We start from the raw sequence: 18,096 nt of genomic DNA, 5'->3' as shown, positions 1-18,096 counted from the left end.
GTCTAGAGTAGTCAAGTACCGGGCCTTCCCCAGACGGTTCACTAGCTCATCTATGCGAGGTGTGGGGTACGCGTCGAACTGGGATACTTCGTTAAGTCGCCGGAAGTCGTTGCAAAACCTTGTGGTGCCATCAGTCTGCGGATGGTAGACTGAAGTTCTCAGGGTATGTATATGGAGCAGTGTACAGAGGTCCTTCATTAGTTTTGACATAAATCGGTTTCCTTGGTCTGTTAATATCACCTTTGGTAGCCCCACTCGGGCAAAGATCCGCACCAGCTCTTTGGCTATCGTTTTAGAAGCTGTGTTCCGCAGGGGGACGGGTTCTGGGTAGCGAGTAGCATAGTCCAAAACAGTAAGTATATATTGGTGGCCCCGAGCCATCTTCTCCAGGGGTCCCACTAGGTCCATGGCTATTCGCTCAAAGGGGACCTCTATGATGGGAAGGGGTACTAAAGGTGCCCTCAGGTGGGGACAGGGACTGTGCAGCTGACACTCTGGGCAGGACGCACAGTACCTCCGCACTTCTTCATGTACTGCGGGCCAGAAGAACCGTCGTAGGACTCATGCCACGGTCTTCTCTACCCCCAAATGCTCCCCAAAAAGATGACTATGAGCAAGGCTTAATACAGCGTTCTGGTGTTTTTGAGGTACTAGGATCTGCTGTACCTTCTGCCCCTGTACTGGTGCAACCCAGTATAAGAGATTCTTCATTATGAAGTAGAGTCCTGGTCCCTGGGTTTTCCCTTCCACGGGGACCCCATCTATTTCAGTCACCTCCTTCCTAATGTTGTCGTACCTTGGGTCTTCGGCCTGATCCCGTCCAAAATTCCCTCTCCTGGGGCTAATCTGCCCGAGATCTAGGGGCCCAGTCTCTGTTGCCTCTACTGGTTCAGAAGCATTAGGGTGGGGGTCAGACTCAGGTGTTTCTCCCTCCTGGGTGGCCTCCTTTTCAGCTGCTCAGGTCCGCCTACCTACGAGAGTGACCCTCTGGCTTTGAGTCAGTATTCAGGTTCCCAAGGCTTTAGCTGCCCTCCTTTCCCTTTTTGACTTTCTACCATGTCTGGGAATGGAAAATAAATCTGGGGATATTTCAGAGAAGACTGGGGGTTGACAGTCTACTGTGGATGCCTCACTAACTTCAGAGTTCCCCTCTTTCTCCAATCCTCCTACTGGGAGTAAGTCTCTCCAAACCGTGGGAAGTCCCTCCCTTTGAGCACTGGGTATGGGAGTTTAGGGACTACACCTGCTGCTACTTCAGTAGTGTTCCCCTGAATCTCGAGTTTTACTGAGATAGTGGGGTAATAACCAACTGTCCTATGGACGCATGTTATCCCTGTACGCTTAGCCTGCAGCAGTTGACTACACTTGACGAGCTTCCCCGAGACAAGCGTAATAGCACTCCCCGAATCAACTTGTGCTGTGGTCTCTACCCCATTTAGTTTTACTGGTCTGGTGTACATATATGGGGTTAGTGAGACCCCCACAAGGTGGATTAGGGAGCATGGGTCTGCCCAGTTCCCCAGGTTACACTGCATAGGCTCCTCAGCATTGGGACACTGTGCAGCTATATGTCCCCACTCCCCGCAGGCATAACATCTGTATGGGGCCTTAGGCATTCCCCCGTCTCTTGATTTGGGCAGTCTAACATCACAATCCTCTTCTCCCTCAGTGCTCCAACTCATAGACTTTAGGGTCAGAAGGGACAAATACGATCATCTAGTCTGACCTCCTGCACAAAGCAGGCCACAGAACCCTACCCATCCACTTCTATAACAAACCCCTAACCTATGTCTGAGTTATTGAAGTCTTCAGATTGTGGTTTGAAGACCTCAAGCTGCAGAGAATCCACCAGCAAGTGACCCATGCCCCACGCTGCAGAGGAAGGCGAAAAACCTCCAGAGTCTCTGCCAATCTGCCCCGGAGGAAAATTCCTTCCCAACCCCAAATACGGCGTTCAGCTAAACCCTGAGCACGTGGGCAAGACTCACCAGCCAGCACTCAGGAAAGAATTCTCTGCAGTAACTCAGATCCCATCCCATCCAACATCCCATCACAGACCACTGGGCATACTTACCTGCTGATAATCAAAGATCAATTGCCAAAATTAAGCTATCCTATCATACCATCCCTTCCATAAACTTATCAAGCTTAGTCTTAAAGCCAGATATGTCTTTTGCCCCCACTACTCCCCTTGGAAGGCTGTTCCAGAACTTCACTCCTCTAATGGTTAGAAACCTTCGTCTAATTTCAAGTCTAAACTTCCTAGTGTCCAGTTTATATCCATTTGTTCTTATGTCTACATTGGTACTAAGCTTAAATAATTCCTCTCCCTCCCTAATATTAATCCCTCTGTTATATTTATAAAGAGCAAGCATATCCCCCCTCAACCTTCTTTTGGTTAGGCTAAAGAAGCCAAGCTCTTTGAGTCTCCTTTCATAAGACAGGTTTTCCATTCCTCGAATCATCCTAGTAGCCCGTCTCTGAACCTGTTCCAGTTTGAATTCTTCATTCTTAAACATGGGAGACCAGAACTGCACACAGTATTCCAGATGAGGTCTCATCAGTGCCTTATATAACGGTACTAGCACCTCCTTATCTTTGCTGGAAATACCTCGCCTGATGCATCCTAAAACCGCATTAGCTTTTTTAATGGCCATATCACATTGGTGGCTCATAGTCATCCTGTGATCAACCAATACTCCAAGGTCCTTCTCCTCCTCTGTTGCTTCCAGCTGATGTGTCCCCAATTTATAGCTAAAATTCTTATTATTAATCCCTAAATGCATGACCTTGCACTTTTCACTATTAAATTTCATCCTGTTACTATTATTCCAGTTTACAAGGTCATCCAGATCTTCCTGTATGATATCCCGGTCCTTCTCTGTGTTAGCAATACCTCCCAGCTTTGTGTCATCCGCAAACTTTATTAGCACATTCCCGCTTTTTGTGCCAAGGTCAGTAATAAAAAGGTTAAATAAGATTAGTCCCAAAACTGATCCTTGAGGAACTCCACTAGTAACCTCCTTCCAGCCTGACAGTTCACCCTTCAGTACGACCCGTTGTAGTCTCCCCTTTAACCAGTTCCTTATCCACCTTTCAATTTTCATATTGATCCCCATCTTTTCCAATTTAACTAATAATTCCCCATGTGGAACCGTGTCAAATGCCTTACTGAAATCGAGGTAAATTAGGTCTACTGCATTTCCTTTGTCTAAATATGTCACCTCAAAGAAGGAGATCAGGTTGGTTTGGCACGATCTACCTTTTGTAAAGCCTTATTGTAATTTGTCCCAATTACCATTGACCTCAATGTCCTTAACTACTTTCTCTTTCAAAATTTTTTCCAAGATCTTACATACTACAGATGTCAAACTAACAGGCCTATAGTTACTTGGGTCGCCTTTTTTCCCTTTCTTAAAGATAGGAACTATGTTAGCAATTCTCCAGTTGTACGGTACAACCCCTGAGATTACCGATTCATTAAAAATTCTTGCTAACAGGCTTGCAATTTCATGCGCCAGTTCCTTTAATATTCTTGGATGAAGATTATCTGGGCCCTCTGATTTTGTCCCATTAAGCTGTTCAAGTTTGGCTTCTACCTCAGATGTGGTAATATCCACCTCCATATCCTCATTCCCGTTTGTCATCCTTCCATTATCCCTAAGCTCCTCATTAGCCTTATTAAAGACTGAGGCAAAGTATTTATTTAGATATTGGGCCATGCCTAGGTTATCCTTAACCTCCATTCCATCCTCAGTGTTTAGCGGTCCCACTTCTTCCTTCTTTGTTTTCTTCTTATTTATATGGCTATAGAACTTTTTACTATTGGTTTTAATTCCCTTTGCAAGGTCCAACACTACTTGGCTTTTAGCCTCTCTCACTTTATCCCTACATGTTCTGACCTCACTAAGGTAGCTCTCCTTGCTAATCCCACCCTTCTTCCACTCCTTGTAGGCTTTCTGCTTTTTCTTAATCACCTCTCTGAGATGCTTGCTCATCCAGCTTGGTCTACAACTCCTGCCTATGGTTTTTTTTCCCTTTCTTGGGATGCAGGCTTCCGATAGTTTCTGCAGCTTCGACTTAAAGTAATTCCAGGCCTCCTCCGCATTTAGATCCACAAGTTCTTCAGTCCAATCCACTTTTCTAACTAATTTCCTTAATTATTTAAAGTTAGCCCTTAAGAAGTAAAAAACCCTAGTCCCAGATCTATTTTTGTTTATCCTTCCATCTAGTTTGAACTGAATTAGCTCATGATCACTCGAACCAAGGTTTTCCCCTACAACCATTTCTTCTATGAGGTCCTCACTACTCTCCAAAACCAAATCTAAAATGGCATCCCCTCTTGTTGGTTCTTCAACTACTTGGTGAAGAAATCCATCAGCTATCACATCCAGAAAAATCTGAGCCCTGTTATTCTTACTAACACTTTTCCTCCAGTCTATATCTGGGAAGTTAAAGTCTCCCACGATCACACAATTCCCATTAGTGTTTACTTCATTAAAAACATTAAAGAGGTCTCTATCCATATCCAAATCAGATCCCGGTGGTCTGTAGCACACCCCAAGCACTATCTCAGGGGAGGCTCTAGTAGCTTTCTTTCCCAGTGTGATTTTTGCCCAGACAGACTCTGTCTTATCCATTCCATCACTTCTTATTTCCTTACAGTTAACCTCATCATTGATATACAATGCTACTCCACCACCTCTGCCTTTATTTCTGTCTTTCCTAAACAGCACATAGCCTTCAATACCTGTACTCCAGTCCTGACTACTATTCCACCATGTTTCTGTTATCCCTATAATATCCGGTTTCACTTCCTCTTTGTGGCTTCTGGTGGGCATTCAGCCCCTCTCTTTTTCCACCTGTGATCTCCTGGTTGCCCAGTCACCCGCGCTCTAGGGCTTGGTGCTGCTAGTTTAACCCGGGGTGTCTCTTCCTTAACTGGTCGAGTCAGCTCCCTCGCTGTCCTTCGCCTCTCTACTAGTGCGACAACCTCATCATAGGTGGAGGGTTCGTTCTGGTTTACGAAGGTCTGGCGGTAGCCCCCTTATGTATCGGTCGATGACCAGAGCCTCTAGTATCTCTTCCGGACTCCGGGATTCCGTTCGCAACCACTTTCGTGCGAGATGGATGAGGTCGTACAATTGGGACCGCGGGGTTTTGTTTTCCTGGTACCTCCACTCATGATACTGTTGGGCCTGCACTGCAGTTGTTACCCCAGATCTGGCCAGGATCTCTGCTTTCAGCTGAGGGTAGTCTGCTGCGTCCTCTTCAGGCAGATCATAGTAGGCCTTCTGGGCCTCCCCACACAGGAATGGGGCATGGATGCCAGACCACTGATCTCAAGGCCAGGCCTCCCATAGGGCTGTCCTCTCAAAGGCCAGAAGGTATGCCTCTACATCATCCTCCCACGTCATTTTCTGCAGCCAATGGCTGGCCCGTATGATCTGTGTCCCATCATGGCCGCAGTTCAGCTCTGTAAGAGTCTTTACCTGGTTTACCAGTTCCCGCAACATAGCTCGGTCTTGAGAAGCCTGGTCCATCAACAGGCGATTAGTCTCTTGCTGCAGCCACACTGCCTCCTGTTGGGCAGCTGCCTGGACACGGGTAGCCTCCTGCTAGGCTATCATAGCTTGTATCAATGCCCTCACTAAGTCATCCATTGTGGTGAAAAAAAATAAACTCTCTCCTTTTTTTATTTTTTATTTTTTTTTAAATCACCCTCCTTCTTCTGCCGTGCTGTGCACACCAAATCCCACTTCAGACACCAGTTGTGACAAACTTCCTCCTCTACCTTGGTGGGTCCTGCACTTATTGGCAGATTTGTTCACCTCAGTGATCCTTCCCCACAGTCTGGGTCAACTCCTCCTGTGTCTGATCAGGAATTGAGAGGTTTGGGGGGAACCCGGGCCCGCCCTCTACTCCGGGTTCCAGCTCAAGGCCCTGTGGATTGCAGCTGTCTATAGTGCCTCCTGTAACAGCTGCATGATAGCTACAACTCCCTGGGCCACTTCCCCATGGCCTCCTCCAAACACCTTCTTTATCCTCACCACAGGACCTTTCTCCTGGTGTCTGATAACACTTGTACTCCTTAGTCCTCCAGCAGCACAGCCTCTCACTCTCAGCTCCTTGTGCCTCTTGCTCCCAGCTCCTCACACACACTTCCTCTCCTCTGGCTCCCCCCTGCCCCCGCCTGACTGGAATGAGCTCCTTTTTAAACCCAGATGCCCTGATTCGCCTGCTTTGATTGGCTGCAGGTGTTCTAATCAACTTGTCTGCCTTAATTGGTTCTAGCAGGTTCCTGATTACTCTAGTGCAGCCCCTGCTCTAGTCACTCAGGGAACAGAAACCTGCTCATCCAGTGACCAGTATATTTGCCCTCTGCCAGACTCCTGTACCCCACTGGTTTGGGTCTGTCACAGTACATATTGTCCCGCAGAATCTCTACAGAAATTCAGTGCACTGGTTCTTCCTATCTCTTATTAGCATCCCTGACTGTGTCCAGATTCTATCTAAATGCAGCTGCTTCTTACCCTTCCCAGCAAGGCTTACAAAATTAAAATACAGTCAGTTTTTTTAAAAAATGGCAATTCAGCATCATAAGTTGCCAGTTTACCCATTCCCCCCACCCCATTTTTTCCCTCCACTTCAGCTGGAGTGTTCAGGCAGGCTGCTTTGTACATATTTACCATTTTGCTACCCAGCTGCCCGTTGGCAGAGTGCATACGCACACAAGTGTTTTGCAAACTCAGGCTGGGCCTCCACTTTCGCGAGTGAGCCTGGAGCAGTGGAGTGCTGTTTTTTTGTTTTTTTGCTGTAATTTTTTATTTTTAATTTAAAAAAGCAAGAGAGTGATTTTAGGAAAACACTCAGGGTGATTTTATATGTGTTTAAAGCATGGATTGAAGCTGTGAGAATACTAGAAAATTCTCTCTTTGGCAAATAATTTGTGAGAATATGGTTATTGTTGCTCTCTTGGCTTAGTACAGTTCAAGTAAGTCCCAAGAATGACAAAAAGCTTTTTCCAAATAATAAAACTGTTATTATTAATAGTTTTTATTTTCCTTTTGTCTTCCACCAGAGGATGTCAGTTAAGCCTTGTAAAACCCTTTTTTTTTTTTTTTTTAAAGGCAGGAAAACTGAGGCACAAGTAGTTTAAGGTCCTGATCCTGCAATGAGCTCTGCACAGGGGTCCTGCTTGTTGCAGGATCAAGGCTGAGGGCTTCATCCGGCACCCACTGAAGTTGATGTGGGTTTTATTGTAGACTTCGATGGGAGTAGGATGAGGCCAGAAATGACTCATGCAAGATCACATGGGGAATGAATGCGAGAGCTAAGAGCAGAAGCCAGGTCTCCAGACTTGCAGCCGTCTGCCTTATTCTCAGATCTGCCTTCTGTTTGTGATGCGTTTCTGCAAATTTGGGGGAAATCAAATCCTTGTGTCCTTTGTATCAGTCATAAAAAATGAGAGAATTGGGAATCCTGCCCTGATTCTGTCTCCTGTTGTATTCTCTGTGTGTGCAACAGCCAATGCATCAGGCAAAGCAGGCTTGTATTTATTTGAGTTTGCAGAGTTGCTGTTAGTGCCTTTAGTTTATCCACTATGCAGATCTGAGAACAAGATTTTGCATCTTGTTAATTTTTCTTCTTGCGAGAACAAAGAGCAGAGCAATCATTCGGTCAGATTCTGGAGTCAGATGTGATCGCAGAACAACAATATGTAGAAATCAACCCCAGGGAAAAGCCCTATGGATTGGAATATAATAGAGTGCTTGCATTTCTGTAGAGCACCTTGACCCCACCTATAGAATTCTAGGTTTTTATAGCTCACTATTGAATTTCTGTTGGTTTTAGCCCTCTGAGATTTTTCCCTAAGGGAAGAAAAAGAAACCCATGTAACCAAGAGTTAATATTCGTTGAATGATTATTTCCACCGTGAATGATCTAATATTTGTGCAGCTGTTTGGAAATACAAAGCCATGTTATTAATTAGTCTCATGATTTCTAGTTTTTTATTTGCCTTCAAAAAATATAATGCCCTTTAAAAGACAAAAATGAAAGCACTTCTCTTCCCATTGTAATTGAGGGGCATGTGTAAACAATCAGCAGCCCAGGCTGGTCATGTGGAGAACATGATGCCCCGAATAACTAAATGTCCCCTTGCACTGGCCTCACATCTACCTTTCCTGTCACAACCTCATGGGGGTGACCTGCAAAGGCTGCGGAAACAACCAGAACTGGCAAGAGCCCACGGGGCCAGCCAGATGCACACAGGACTTGCGATCTATTTATTAAAGTGTCGTGTCTGCAGCGTTAACTCTCAGTGCACCAGTGGGTTTCCCCTCCCCTGAAATAGGGGCTGCAGGTGCTGCAAAGAACCATCGGTGGGAAATGTGTCTGCAGCCCCTTGCCCCTTAGCCACCACGCTCTAAGCTCCAGTAGTGGCTCACCAGTGGAGATTTCTCTGCTGACCACAGCCGGTGGGGCACAGCGAGGACTACTTTCTCCCCATTCTGCCTCCAGCTGGTGGCAGCTCTTGAGCCTTGGAAAGGATGGGCTCAATCGGGGCATTCGCCCTGGCACTTCTGCCACCAGTGGGGCCTATCTGCAGGGTTTCTGTCTCACAAAACTTGGTTCAATCCTCAGTGCTGAGGTCTCTTTGCCATGCCCATTCTAGGAAGGGCTGGAGAAAGGGGTCTGGTTGACAGCCCTGGGGACAGGAGCCCTCTGTTTACCCACAGAGGAAATGACAGCATGAGGAGTAGCAGTGCAAGCTAGGGCTGCCACCCATCCAGGTTTTTACCTGAACAGTCTGTTTTTTGGCTTCTGTGTCCTGGTGCCATTTAGGCTTGCCAGGTGCCTGGTTTTTGGAGACCTGGCAACCCTTAATCGCACCTGAACCAAAAACCTGGTTACCGTGGGTTGGAGGGAGGCACCAGCTCGTTAACCCGTGCCAGCCCCTGCTTGGGAAGAGGCAGGCTGGGGCCAGGGCCTCAGTGGAAGAGGTGGAGAGGAGGTTGGGCCTTGGGGGAAGAGGGGAAGGCAGGGGGCTGGGCCTCGGGGGTCCAGCTGCCAGCCATTAGAAAGGTGGCAACCTTGTGCCAGCATCTCCCTACATGCCCCACCCTACTCCAGAGAGAGCACCACGGAGGGTGAGAGCAGAGTCCGCAGCCCATCCAGGGTGGGACTCTCCCAGTGAGACTGTCACTAGGGGGCTAACCAGGGACAGTTGTGCTGTGGGCTCTGGCCACTGGGAACTGCTCCAGGCCCCAGCTTGCTTCAGGCCAGGGCCAGTATAGAGTCATGAGCTGGTGATTGCGTTGAGTCACTGCCAGCCGGGCTGGGTTTGAACAGGTGAACTACAGGCACACTGAGGGTTTGCAAGCAAAGGCCAAGTCGGCATAAATAGGGCATAGCTCCCTTGAAGTTGGGGGGGCCAGATCCCAGCTAGTGTCAGTTGGCACAGCTCCACTGACGTGGCTAGAGCTATGCTGAGTTACCTCAGTGGAGGATCTGGCCTTCACTGGCTGCTGAGCTGTTGCTATTGTTTGTGTTCATCCTCAGGGCATTGCTAATAGTTCCCTCCCTCCTCTGTCTCTTCTCACAGTTCTAAGTATCCGGGGAGCCCAGGAAGAGGAGCCCACAGACCCACAGCTGATGCGACTGGACAACATGCTGTTGGCAGAGGGCGTGGCAGGGCCTGAGAAAGGAGGAGGCTCAGCAGCGGCTGCAGCCGCAGCAGCAGCATCCGGAGGGGCTGGCTCAGACAATTCTGTGGAGCATTCTGACTACAGAGCTAAACTCTCGCAGATCCGACAGATCTACCACACAGAGCTGGAGAAATATGAACAGGTAACAGGCTCATTCGCGGAGGCTAAGCAGAGGCTTCCCCCTCTCCTGGCCAAAGCAAAGGCAGGGTTTAAATGAAGCTCGGATCAAGGAAATAAACCCATTCAAGGGATAATCTGCCCGTACAGCACAGGGAAGATAATGCAACAGAAAATGGAGCCGATAAGAGAATCGGTATGTTACCTACACACAATTCTGTACACCAAGCCAGCATGGCTGTGTGTATATGGGCTGGAGCGCTAGTGACATCTATTGTCAAGGTGGTATGAGCGTAGCAGTTACACACCCCTGTAGCTCAGAACTTCCTGAAACATCCACTGTTCAGGCTGAAATCTGACGTGGGGAGCTGATCAAAATATTTGCACAGGTTTTTGTGTGTGTGTGTGTGTGTGTGTGTGTGTGTGTGTATATATATATATATATATATATAAAAAAGAAGAAAAAACTTACTTATTTATTTATGATTTATTTGCAAAAAATTGTTGATGTCAAAAACAGTCTGGGGCTTAGTTTTGTTTTTGCAAAATTTTCCATAATGCATTGTTTTAATCCAGGTTTTGTTATCAAAATAGAGTCAGTATTTGAATCAGAATCGTTCGAGAAATGCTTCGCTTACTGAAAAACCTGGCTTTTTACCTAAGGATTTTGATCAAAATTTTGATAAATTCATGGAAAACGACCCTGGAAAACTTTGTGATGAAGGCAAAACTGAGCCATTTCAGACTCTGAGATTTTTTTTTTTGCAAACTCATTCTGCCATTTTCAGCCAGCTCCTATGACAGGCTTGGAGTCTGCGTAAAGGGGATTGTTTGGTTTTTGAACTTGACCAAAAAATATTCACCCCCTCTTAGGAGTGAAAGGAGAGAGGAAGGCTTGTCCAATGGTTAGGGCCTTAGTTTGTGCCTCAGAAGACCCAGGTTCAATGATCTGTTCTGCTAATGACTCACAGCACCGCTGGGCAGGGCTTGCCTGATTACCCCACTCCCCTGGCCATGCAGGGCTTGCCTGATCCACCTGGCATTGCTGCTTTCAAGAGCCCTGGTTTCTGGTGGCACACACACACCCCAGCCCACCACCCACCCTCAATGGTCCAGGTTCAATTCCCTACTCTAACGACTCACTGGTAGGGTGACCATATTTCCCAAAGTGGAAACAGAACACCGTGCAAGCCTGGCCTGAGCCCTGCCACCGTGTGGGACTCACTTGCAGGTTTGTTTTTGTTTTTTTTCAGTGTAGACATACGCTTAGTCTCCGTGCCTCAGTTTCCCATCGATACATGGGGATTATTGCTCACAGGAGAGTCTGTGAGAAGAAATACGTTACAGCTTGTGAGCTGCTTGGATGCTATGGCAATGGGGGTGTATAAGTACCTAGGATACAGAGAAGTGAGGCGGAGTGCTTGGGACCATAATTCTCCCATTATAAAAATAATTGTTAGAAGCTTTTTTTGGACAGCCTGAGTGCCAGAATGGGTGGAATAGAAACTGGGTGGGAAATCGCCTTGGCTGAGGGAAAATGCCTTAAATATCCTGGTGAAAATTGCTTGAGATTTGGCTAACTGAGGAGTGTTTGAACTGCTCATAGGAGGCACATTGCATACGACAATTTAGCCATATTGTCAGTGACAGACAGCTGAGTTGTATTGTGCTGTACTGTAACTCCCTGACCATTACACCTCTCCTCCTTCAGACCCACAGGGGTGTGAGAAATGAGTGAAAGGCGGAACACCTGTATTGCATTGCATGCTGCTCTCCAATGTCCAGATTATAAAGGCTTTCAGCCACTGGTGTCTGTAGGACAGGTGGCCTGATTCAGCCAAAAAGTGGACCATCCTGCAAAATCTGTAACACTTAGAATCATAGAGTTTAAGGTCAGAAGGGACCATTATGATCATCTAGTCTGACCTGCACAATGCAGGCCACAGAATCTCACCCACCCACTCCTGTATCAAACCTGTGTCTGAGCCATTGAAGTCCTCAAATCGTGGTTTAAAGACTTCAAGGTGCAGAGAATCTTCCAGCAAATGACCCATGCCCCACGCTACAGAGGAAGGTGAACCCCTCCCGGGCTTCTGCCAATCTGCTCTGGAGGAAAATTCCTTCCCAATCCCAAATATGGCAATAAACTAAACCCTGAGCATGTGGGCAAGACCCACCTGCCAGACACCCAGGAAAGAATTCTCTGCAGCGACCCAGATCCCACCCCATCCAACATCCCATCACAAGCTATTGGATGTATCTACCACTAGTAGTCAAAGATTAATTAATTGCCAAAATTAGGCTATCCCATTATACCATCCCCTCGATAAACTTATCAAGCCTAGTCCTGAAACCAGATGTGTCCCTTGCCCCTGCAACTCCCGCCGGAAGGCTACTCCAGAACCCCACTCCCCCTTTGTCCAATTTCAAGTCCAGACTTCCCAAAGCCAGTCTATATCCATCCACTCCCATGTCCACATTGGTACTGAGCTCAAATAATTCCTCTCTCTCGCTGGTATCCATTCCTCTGATATATTCACAGAGAGCAACCATATCTCCCCTCAGCCTTCCCCTGGTTAGGCCAAACAAGCCACGCTCCCCGAGTCTCCTTCCATATGACAGATTTTCCACTCCTTCGATCATCCCAGTAGCCCCTCTCCGAACTCACTCCAGTCTGAATCCATCTTCCTCAAACACGGGCAACCAGAACCGCACACAGCACTCCAGATGAGGTCCCACCAGTGCCCTGTACAACGGCACGAACACCTCCCCATCTCCAGAGAGGCGGTGACCACTGGTGGAGTAGCTACATTTAAACAAGCATTGAAGGGGCACTGAACCAGCCCTGCCCCCTTTGTTGCCCAATAGGAATGTGTCTACACTGCATTGTAAACTCGGGTCTGTGGACTTAGTGTTTCCAAGCCTTTGCTTGAGTGTGCACACTGCACTGTAAACCCAGGCTTACAATAGCTAGACCTGGGTCTCAGGGCTGTGCTAACACATCCATACTGCACTACGCAAACCTTCTGATAAATGTCTATGGTTTGAGCGGCTTCCACACCACAACATGACCGGGCTTGGACCTAAATCTCAGTAGGACTTGGGCTCCAAGCTGACCCCCTAGCAAGATCCTAGGATCTAGTCTTGAGTGCTTGTTGACCAGAGTCAGACAGATTTGTGTGTGGACAGAAGGGAGGCTTGCACTGTGTTTAGTGTAGACATACCCTAGGTGCTTGGGAGCTATGGAAAGCTGAGGTACTTTTCAAGAGAGCAGCTACAAGCTATCCCCTCTGCTGAACTGTGCAGGAAGGTTTCTGTTGCTATTTTGCTGTAGAGTCCCTGAAGCCTGCAGGACAGGCAGTCCCATTGAGGTGGAGGTAGAGGAAAGGGGGACCCACTAACTGGAGTAGGGGGCGTGCACTAAGTGAGAGAATTTATACAGGGTGAACAAGATGCACATTGAAAGAGACACAGGAAATGGTCTGGCCTGTGTTACGCAGGAGGTCATACTAGACAGCAATGGGTTCTTCTGGCATTAAAAGCAAGGAACCTGTTAACAGTCTCGGTGAATAAGGCATGGCTCTGCAGGAGTAGAGCTGGGAGAGCTGTTGGTTCTGAAAAATGGGGAAAAAATCATTTTGGCTACATCCCTTTAGTACCATTGGCTATGAAACTGACGATGAGCCGTTGGCTTAGCGGAAATTGGACTTGTCCGTGTTCTGGACTGACAGCAAGACATGTCTCTTGATTGCCCCCTTCTCCATCTCCCCTGAACCAAATGAGGTGTCTCGCTGCCCAAAGCCAGAACACACTACTCCCAACCAGAGGACAGCCTGCCAGCTGCATTCCTGCCTAGTTCTTCTCCGCTGAGCCCTTCTTTGTGCTGGGAAAACCAGCAGTGAGGGGAATCTGACCGCAGTAGGTGGAAAGTATGTGTCAGGTAACCCTTGCCTTGCCAAGTCCTGCTTTCCTGGAGTTCGTGGCTTTCCCAGGGTCAGATGTTTTCCCCCCACGTTTGATTTTTAATCTTTGTGTCAGAGACTGATTCGTGGATAAATACTTGGGCAGTGAATCCCTGCCATGCAACTTCCTGTCCTTCCACTGAGGCTGCTGTGGGGAGCCCAGGCAGCTGTTGACAGGGGAGCCGTGAGTCTGAGTTGGGGCAGAGGACCTGCAGCTCAGACATCAAAGCCTGCTGGCCAGGTCCCCTGGCTGTCTGGCCTTTTCAGAATGCCTCCCAAGACCTCTGGATAACTGAGTTCTGCTGTAACGTCACTATCATGACTTCCCATGTGCAAAGAGCCCTGACATTGTTCCACCTTTGCCCTCAAAATGGCGTGGAAAGGGATAGTGAGAAGGGCACCATGGCCAGGACTGTCTTGGTCTTCCCTGCTGCATCCTGTGTTCCACCAAGCTGCCATCTCTCTGGGCCAGAGAATCAGGACAGCTTTTCCTCTCCAGTTCTCCCTTTGAGATCAGAGGCAGGGCTCAGGCAGCCCTTTCCAGAGATCCTCAGGCTGCCGACACTGGTGGCCGTAGAGAATTCAGCCCAGTTCAAGCTGGTGCAGCAGGTGATTGGATCCATCTGCAGCCTGTCAATGGCAGTGCCCTACACACCCTGTGGGAGTGCGGAGAGAGGTGACAAGCCCTGGGGGGATGCTGGAAGGGCCATCAGAGGACCTACTGGGTTCCCCCCCCCCACAAGGAGACTGTAGGTTGAGAGGATCCAGGGCTTTTGTGGGGGAGAGTTGTGAGGCAGCTGAGAGGTTTCCATGTTCAGACAGGGCTTGGAGAAGTAGCTGCGCTTTAGGCAGGCTAGTTGCGTGGCTGCTGAGCTCCACACGCTTGGTTTCTTATCTTGACGGCTGAATGTGGTTTGTGACCATTGCATCCTGACAGCATCAGTTTGCGCTGACCTGAAATCATGCACATGGGTGGTCTTGTGAGCCTAAGGTGTTGGGTAGATGTCCCCTCCAGGTCACAGCTGTCCTGCCGGCAGGGAAGCTGGCCCCAGGACACAGGAGCTGGCTGGGACAGGTCCAGTATCTGGCTTCACCTCAGGAACCTGATGTTGTTGTGACTCGACACAGCTTTTCTCTTCAGTTTTTGTCTATAATGTTCTTTTGCATGTGAACATGAGGCAGACTGAAACTACTTGGAGTCTATAAGCACGGGGCTGGCTCTTTCAGCACCTAGGTAAACAGCCAGGAGAGGGTATAGCAGACCTCTCAGACGAGGAAGGTTTCCTCACGATTTACGTGGATTGTATAGGGGCCAGTGGTTCTGCTGTATAGAAACTTTCACAAGGGCTCTGACCAACTAGCTGTATCTACTGGGTAGTTAGCTACAGCTGATGTCTTTAGGACAGCAAGGGGAGTAGAGGATCCACGCTCCGTTAAGACGAGAAGGGGAGAAGCAATTGAAACGATGTCTTCAGCTCAGGGGATCGAACCCAAACCCTTGGGTTCTCCCATTGAAATGTCAGTCTGTGAAAGGGTGAGGGGCTGTTTTACACCATATACAGGCTGTGCCCCAGGTTACCTTCTGCCCTCCTAAGGAAGACACAGTCCAAGCGTACACAAGCTCAGAAAGAAGGGAACAGCAGAGTTCTCCTCTGAGAACACCTTCCCCATCCTGGTGAGGCCTCAGCTGGAGTAGTGTGTCCAGCTCTGGGTGCCACACTTGAGGAAAGATGTGGACACGGTGGAGGGAGTCCAGAGGAGAGCAACAAAAATGATCCAAGTGTTCGAAACCCTGACCTGTGGGGAATGTTAAAAAGACTAGCCCTGTTTAATCTTGGGAAAAGAAAACTATGGGGGTACCTGAGAATAGTCTTCAGATGTGTTAATGGCTGTTAGAGAGAATAGGGATCAATTGTTCTCCATATCCACTGCAGGTAGGACAAGACGGAATGGGCTTCATCTGCAGCAAGAGAGATTTAGGTTAGATAGTGGGTACCAGGTTTCTGTCTCCAAGGGGAATTAAGCTCCGGAACAGGCTTGCAAGGGAGGCTGTGAAATCCTTGTCACTGGAGGCTTTTAAAAGCGGGCTGGACACACACCTGTCAGGGACTGTCTAGGCAGACTTGGTCCTTCCTCAGTGCTGCAGGCTGGATCTGATGACCTCTCAAGGTCCCTTCCAGCCTGACATTTCTACTGTTCTATGAATCAGGTGATTGTCACTGCAGCAGCCTCCCCTTCACAGCATCTCTCGAGTGCCGGAGAGTTCTGGCTTTTGGGGTGGTTGCTCCAAGACTACCCTTATGATTTACAAGGCCCAGCAAGAGCAGGGCCCCAGGTGCCATGAGGGCAGTGAGCTATCCCGTTCGGATGGGTCTGAGGAGAGAGAGCAGCAACTTGCCTCGTGTGAAGCAAGGGCACTGCTCTGGGTGTGTTGCGTGCCTGTCCAGGGGCCCCAAGGCGTGAGGCCCAGCCCAGCCAGCCCTGCTTTCAGCACAGAGCAGTGAAGTTCTTCAGCAACTCATTGCTTTTCCTCTACATCTTTGCAGGTCGCCTCTCTTTCAGAGCCGGGCTGTCATCTGTGTTGCTAAGTGGTTTGCTTCCCTCTGGCCCAGCAGCCTCTGGCTGCATGGACCTGCCAGCATCTGATGCAGCAGAGTGAGAAAATGTTTTAAAAACAAACATCCCCTGTGGGCATGAGAGGAGTGGGGTACCACGGTGGTGGAAGCACACGCAGCAGGGTGGTGCTGTGCCATCAGCACACTAATTCCAGTGATTACCTGCTTGCCCTTTCATGTCAGGGTGCCCGTCTCACGCTGCCTGCACTGCTTTAATTATTATCATTATTGACTTGTTATCAGATGTGCCAGAAACCTGCAGCAGATCTGTGTCACTTCAGCACCCGCAGCCACTTGATGTGGGTCTTTTTGGGGGCTCTGACTGCCCCGTCTCTGGGACCCTGCATGCCTGCAGAATTAACCGTTTCCCGTGTCAGCAGCCTAAGGTGCATTTGAGCCACCAGCGCTCGCTGCTTCCCATGCTTGTTTCTGGCCCACTCCCACCATCCTGTCCTTTGGCACCTCTCCCCCCTGCCTGAGGGGCAAGCGCTCTGAGACCTGGGACCATCCATAAGTAACATTTGTAGCACAGACAGAGTTAGGACAGGCCACCTCACGTGCATCAGAACAGCAGCTGATCCTGGGTGGGCTTAAATCAAGGAGTTGCCATCTCCCAGGCACCCTATTGCACAGCAGACCACATGCATTATGGGAGAGCTGGTCTCATGAGGCACTGGGTACTTCGGCAGGATTGCAGGCCAGTATAGTCAGACTGTTGGCCTGCCTGTGAATTGAAGGAAGTGGGATACCAGACTGGTCGAGATGTTGGTCTGATCCAGTATGTCAGAGATGAAGGGATCAGTATGGCTACCAGACTGAAAGGACCGTAGTTCTGATCTGACAAGGCAAATCCTATATTTTTCTGGCTCCTCCAGCCAACCCCAAAGCAAAAGTAATAGGGAGTAAGAGTTTTTTCCGTCTTTGTCCCAAACAAAAGGCTTTATGCAGCCCAGCTCCTCCCATTCCCCCAGCAGCAAGGAAATAGCATCAACTCCTCCTCACCTGCTCAGTTTGGGTTCGGCAGCCTACCCTGAAAGCTCATTCTCTGCCTGGCAGAAGAGAGAACTTCTTCCTCTCTCTATGGAGAGCCAGCCTAGCCTGGCCTCCTCGTTCCCTATATCTCTGTCCTAATGAGCCCCAATGGAAGAGTCTTCCTTTCCCTTCCTTAGTCATTCAGAGGGCGACAGTTCTGCCTTTCCCCCTCTGCAGCTTTGAACGCCTTCCCTGCCTGCCCGCCTAGGTGTGCACAGTTCTACAGCCATTCCCACGCCTGGTGTGAGGATCAGCAGTAATAGTAATTAGCATTTACAGAACTCTTTGCATCTTCAAAGTGAAGTACCAATATGTGTTAATCAGGGCCTGTTCTAAAGCTGATAGCTAATTAGAGAGAAGAGTTTGGGCCAGAGATGGATTATGTGGCCTCCCAAGTGTCTGAGCACCTACTGTATTTATCCTCACAGCACAGCTGCAAGGTAGGGAAGTGAAATTAACTCTGTTACAGATGGGGAAACTGAGGCACAGAGCAACTAACTGATTTGCCTGAGGCCACACAAGGAGCCTGTTGCAGAAGAGATGCCTGAACCCAGGTCTCTGGAGTCCCAGACCAACACCCAACCCACTGGACCATCCTTCCTTTCTGATCCCTCTTAAAGCTCCCAAGGCCTCTCCCCAACCACCCATTCTGTTCTGTGT

At 48.7% G+C, this 18,096-nt stretch overlaps 1 protein-coding gene across 5 annotated transcripts in view; it reads left to right on the top strand.

Annotated features, from left to right (window-relative positions):
- PBX1 (PBX homeobox 1) overlaps positions 1–18,096 on the top strand; it is a 253,703-nt gene that overhangs the window by 195,975 nt on the left and 39,632 nt on the right. For all 5 annotated transcript variants that reach the window (XM_050963285.1, XM_050963284.1, XM_050963288.1 and 2 more), the window contains one exon: positions 9,608–9,852. In XM_050963285.1, the coding sequence (XP_050819242.1) occupies positions 9,608–9,852 (245 nt within the window). The remainder of the gene's footprint in view (positions 1–9,607; positions 9,853–18,096) is intronic.

This window comes from Gopherus flavomarginatus, chromosome 7 (genome assembly GCF_025201925.1).
Source record: "Gopherus flavomarginatus isolate rGopFla2 chromosome 7, rGopFla2.mat.asm, whole genome shotgun sequence".
NCBI classification, from domain to species: Eukaryota; Metazoa; Chordata; order Testudines; family Testudinidae; genus Gopherus; species Gopherus flavomarginatus.
Note: the sequence above shows the minus strand (reverse complement) of the source record. Positions and strands in the feature narration are given on the sequence as shown.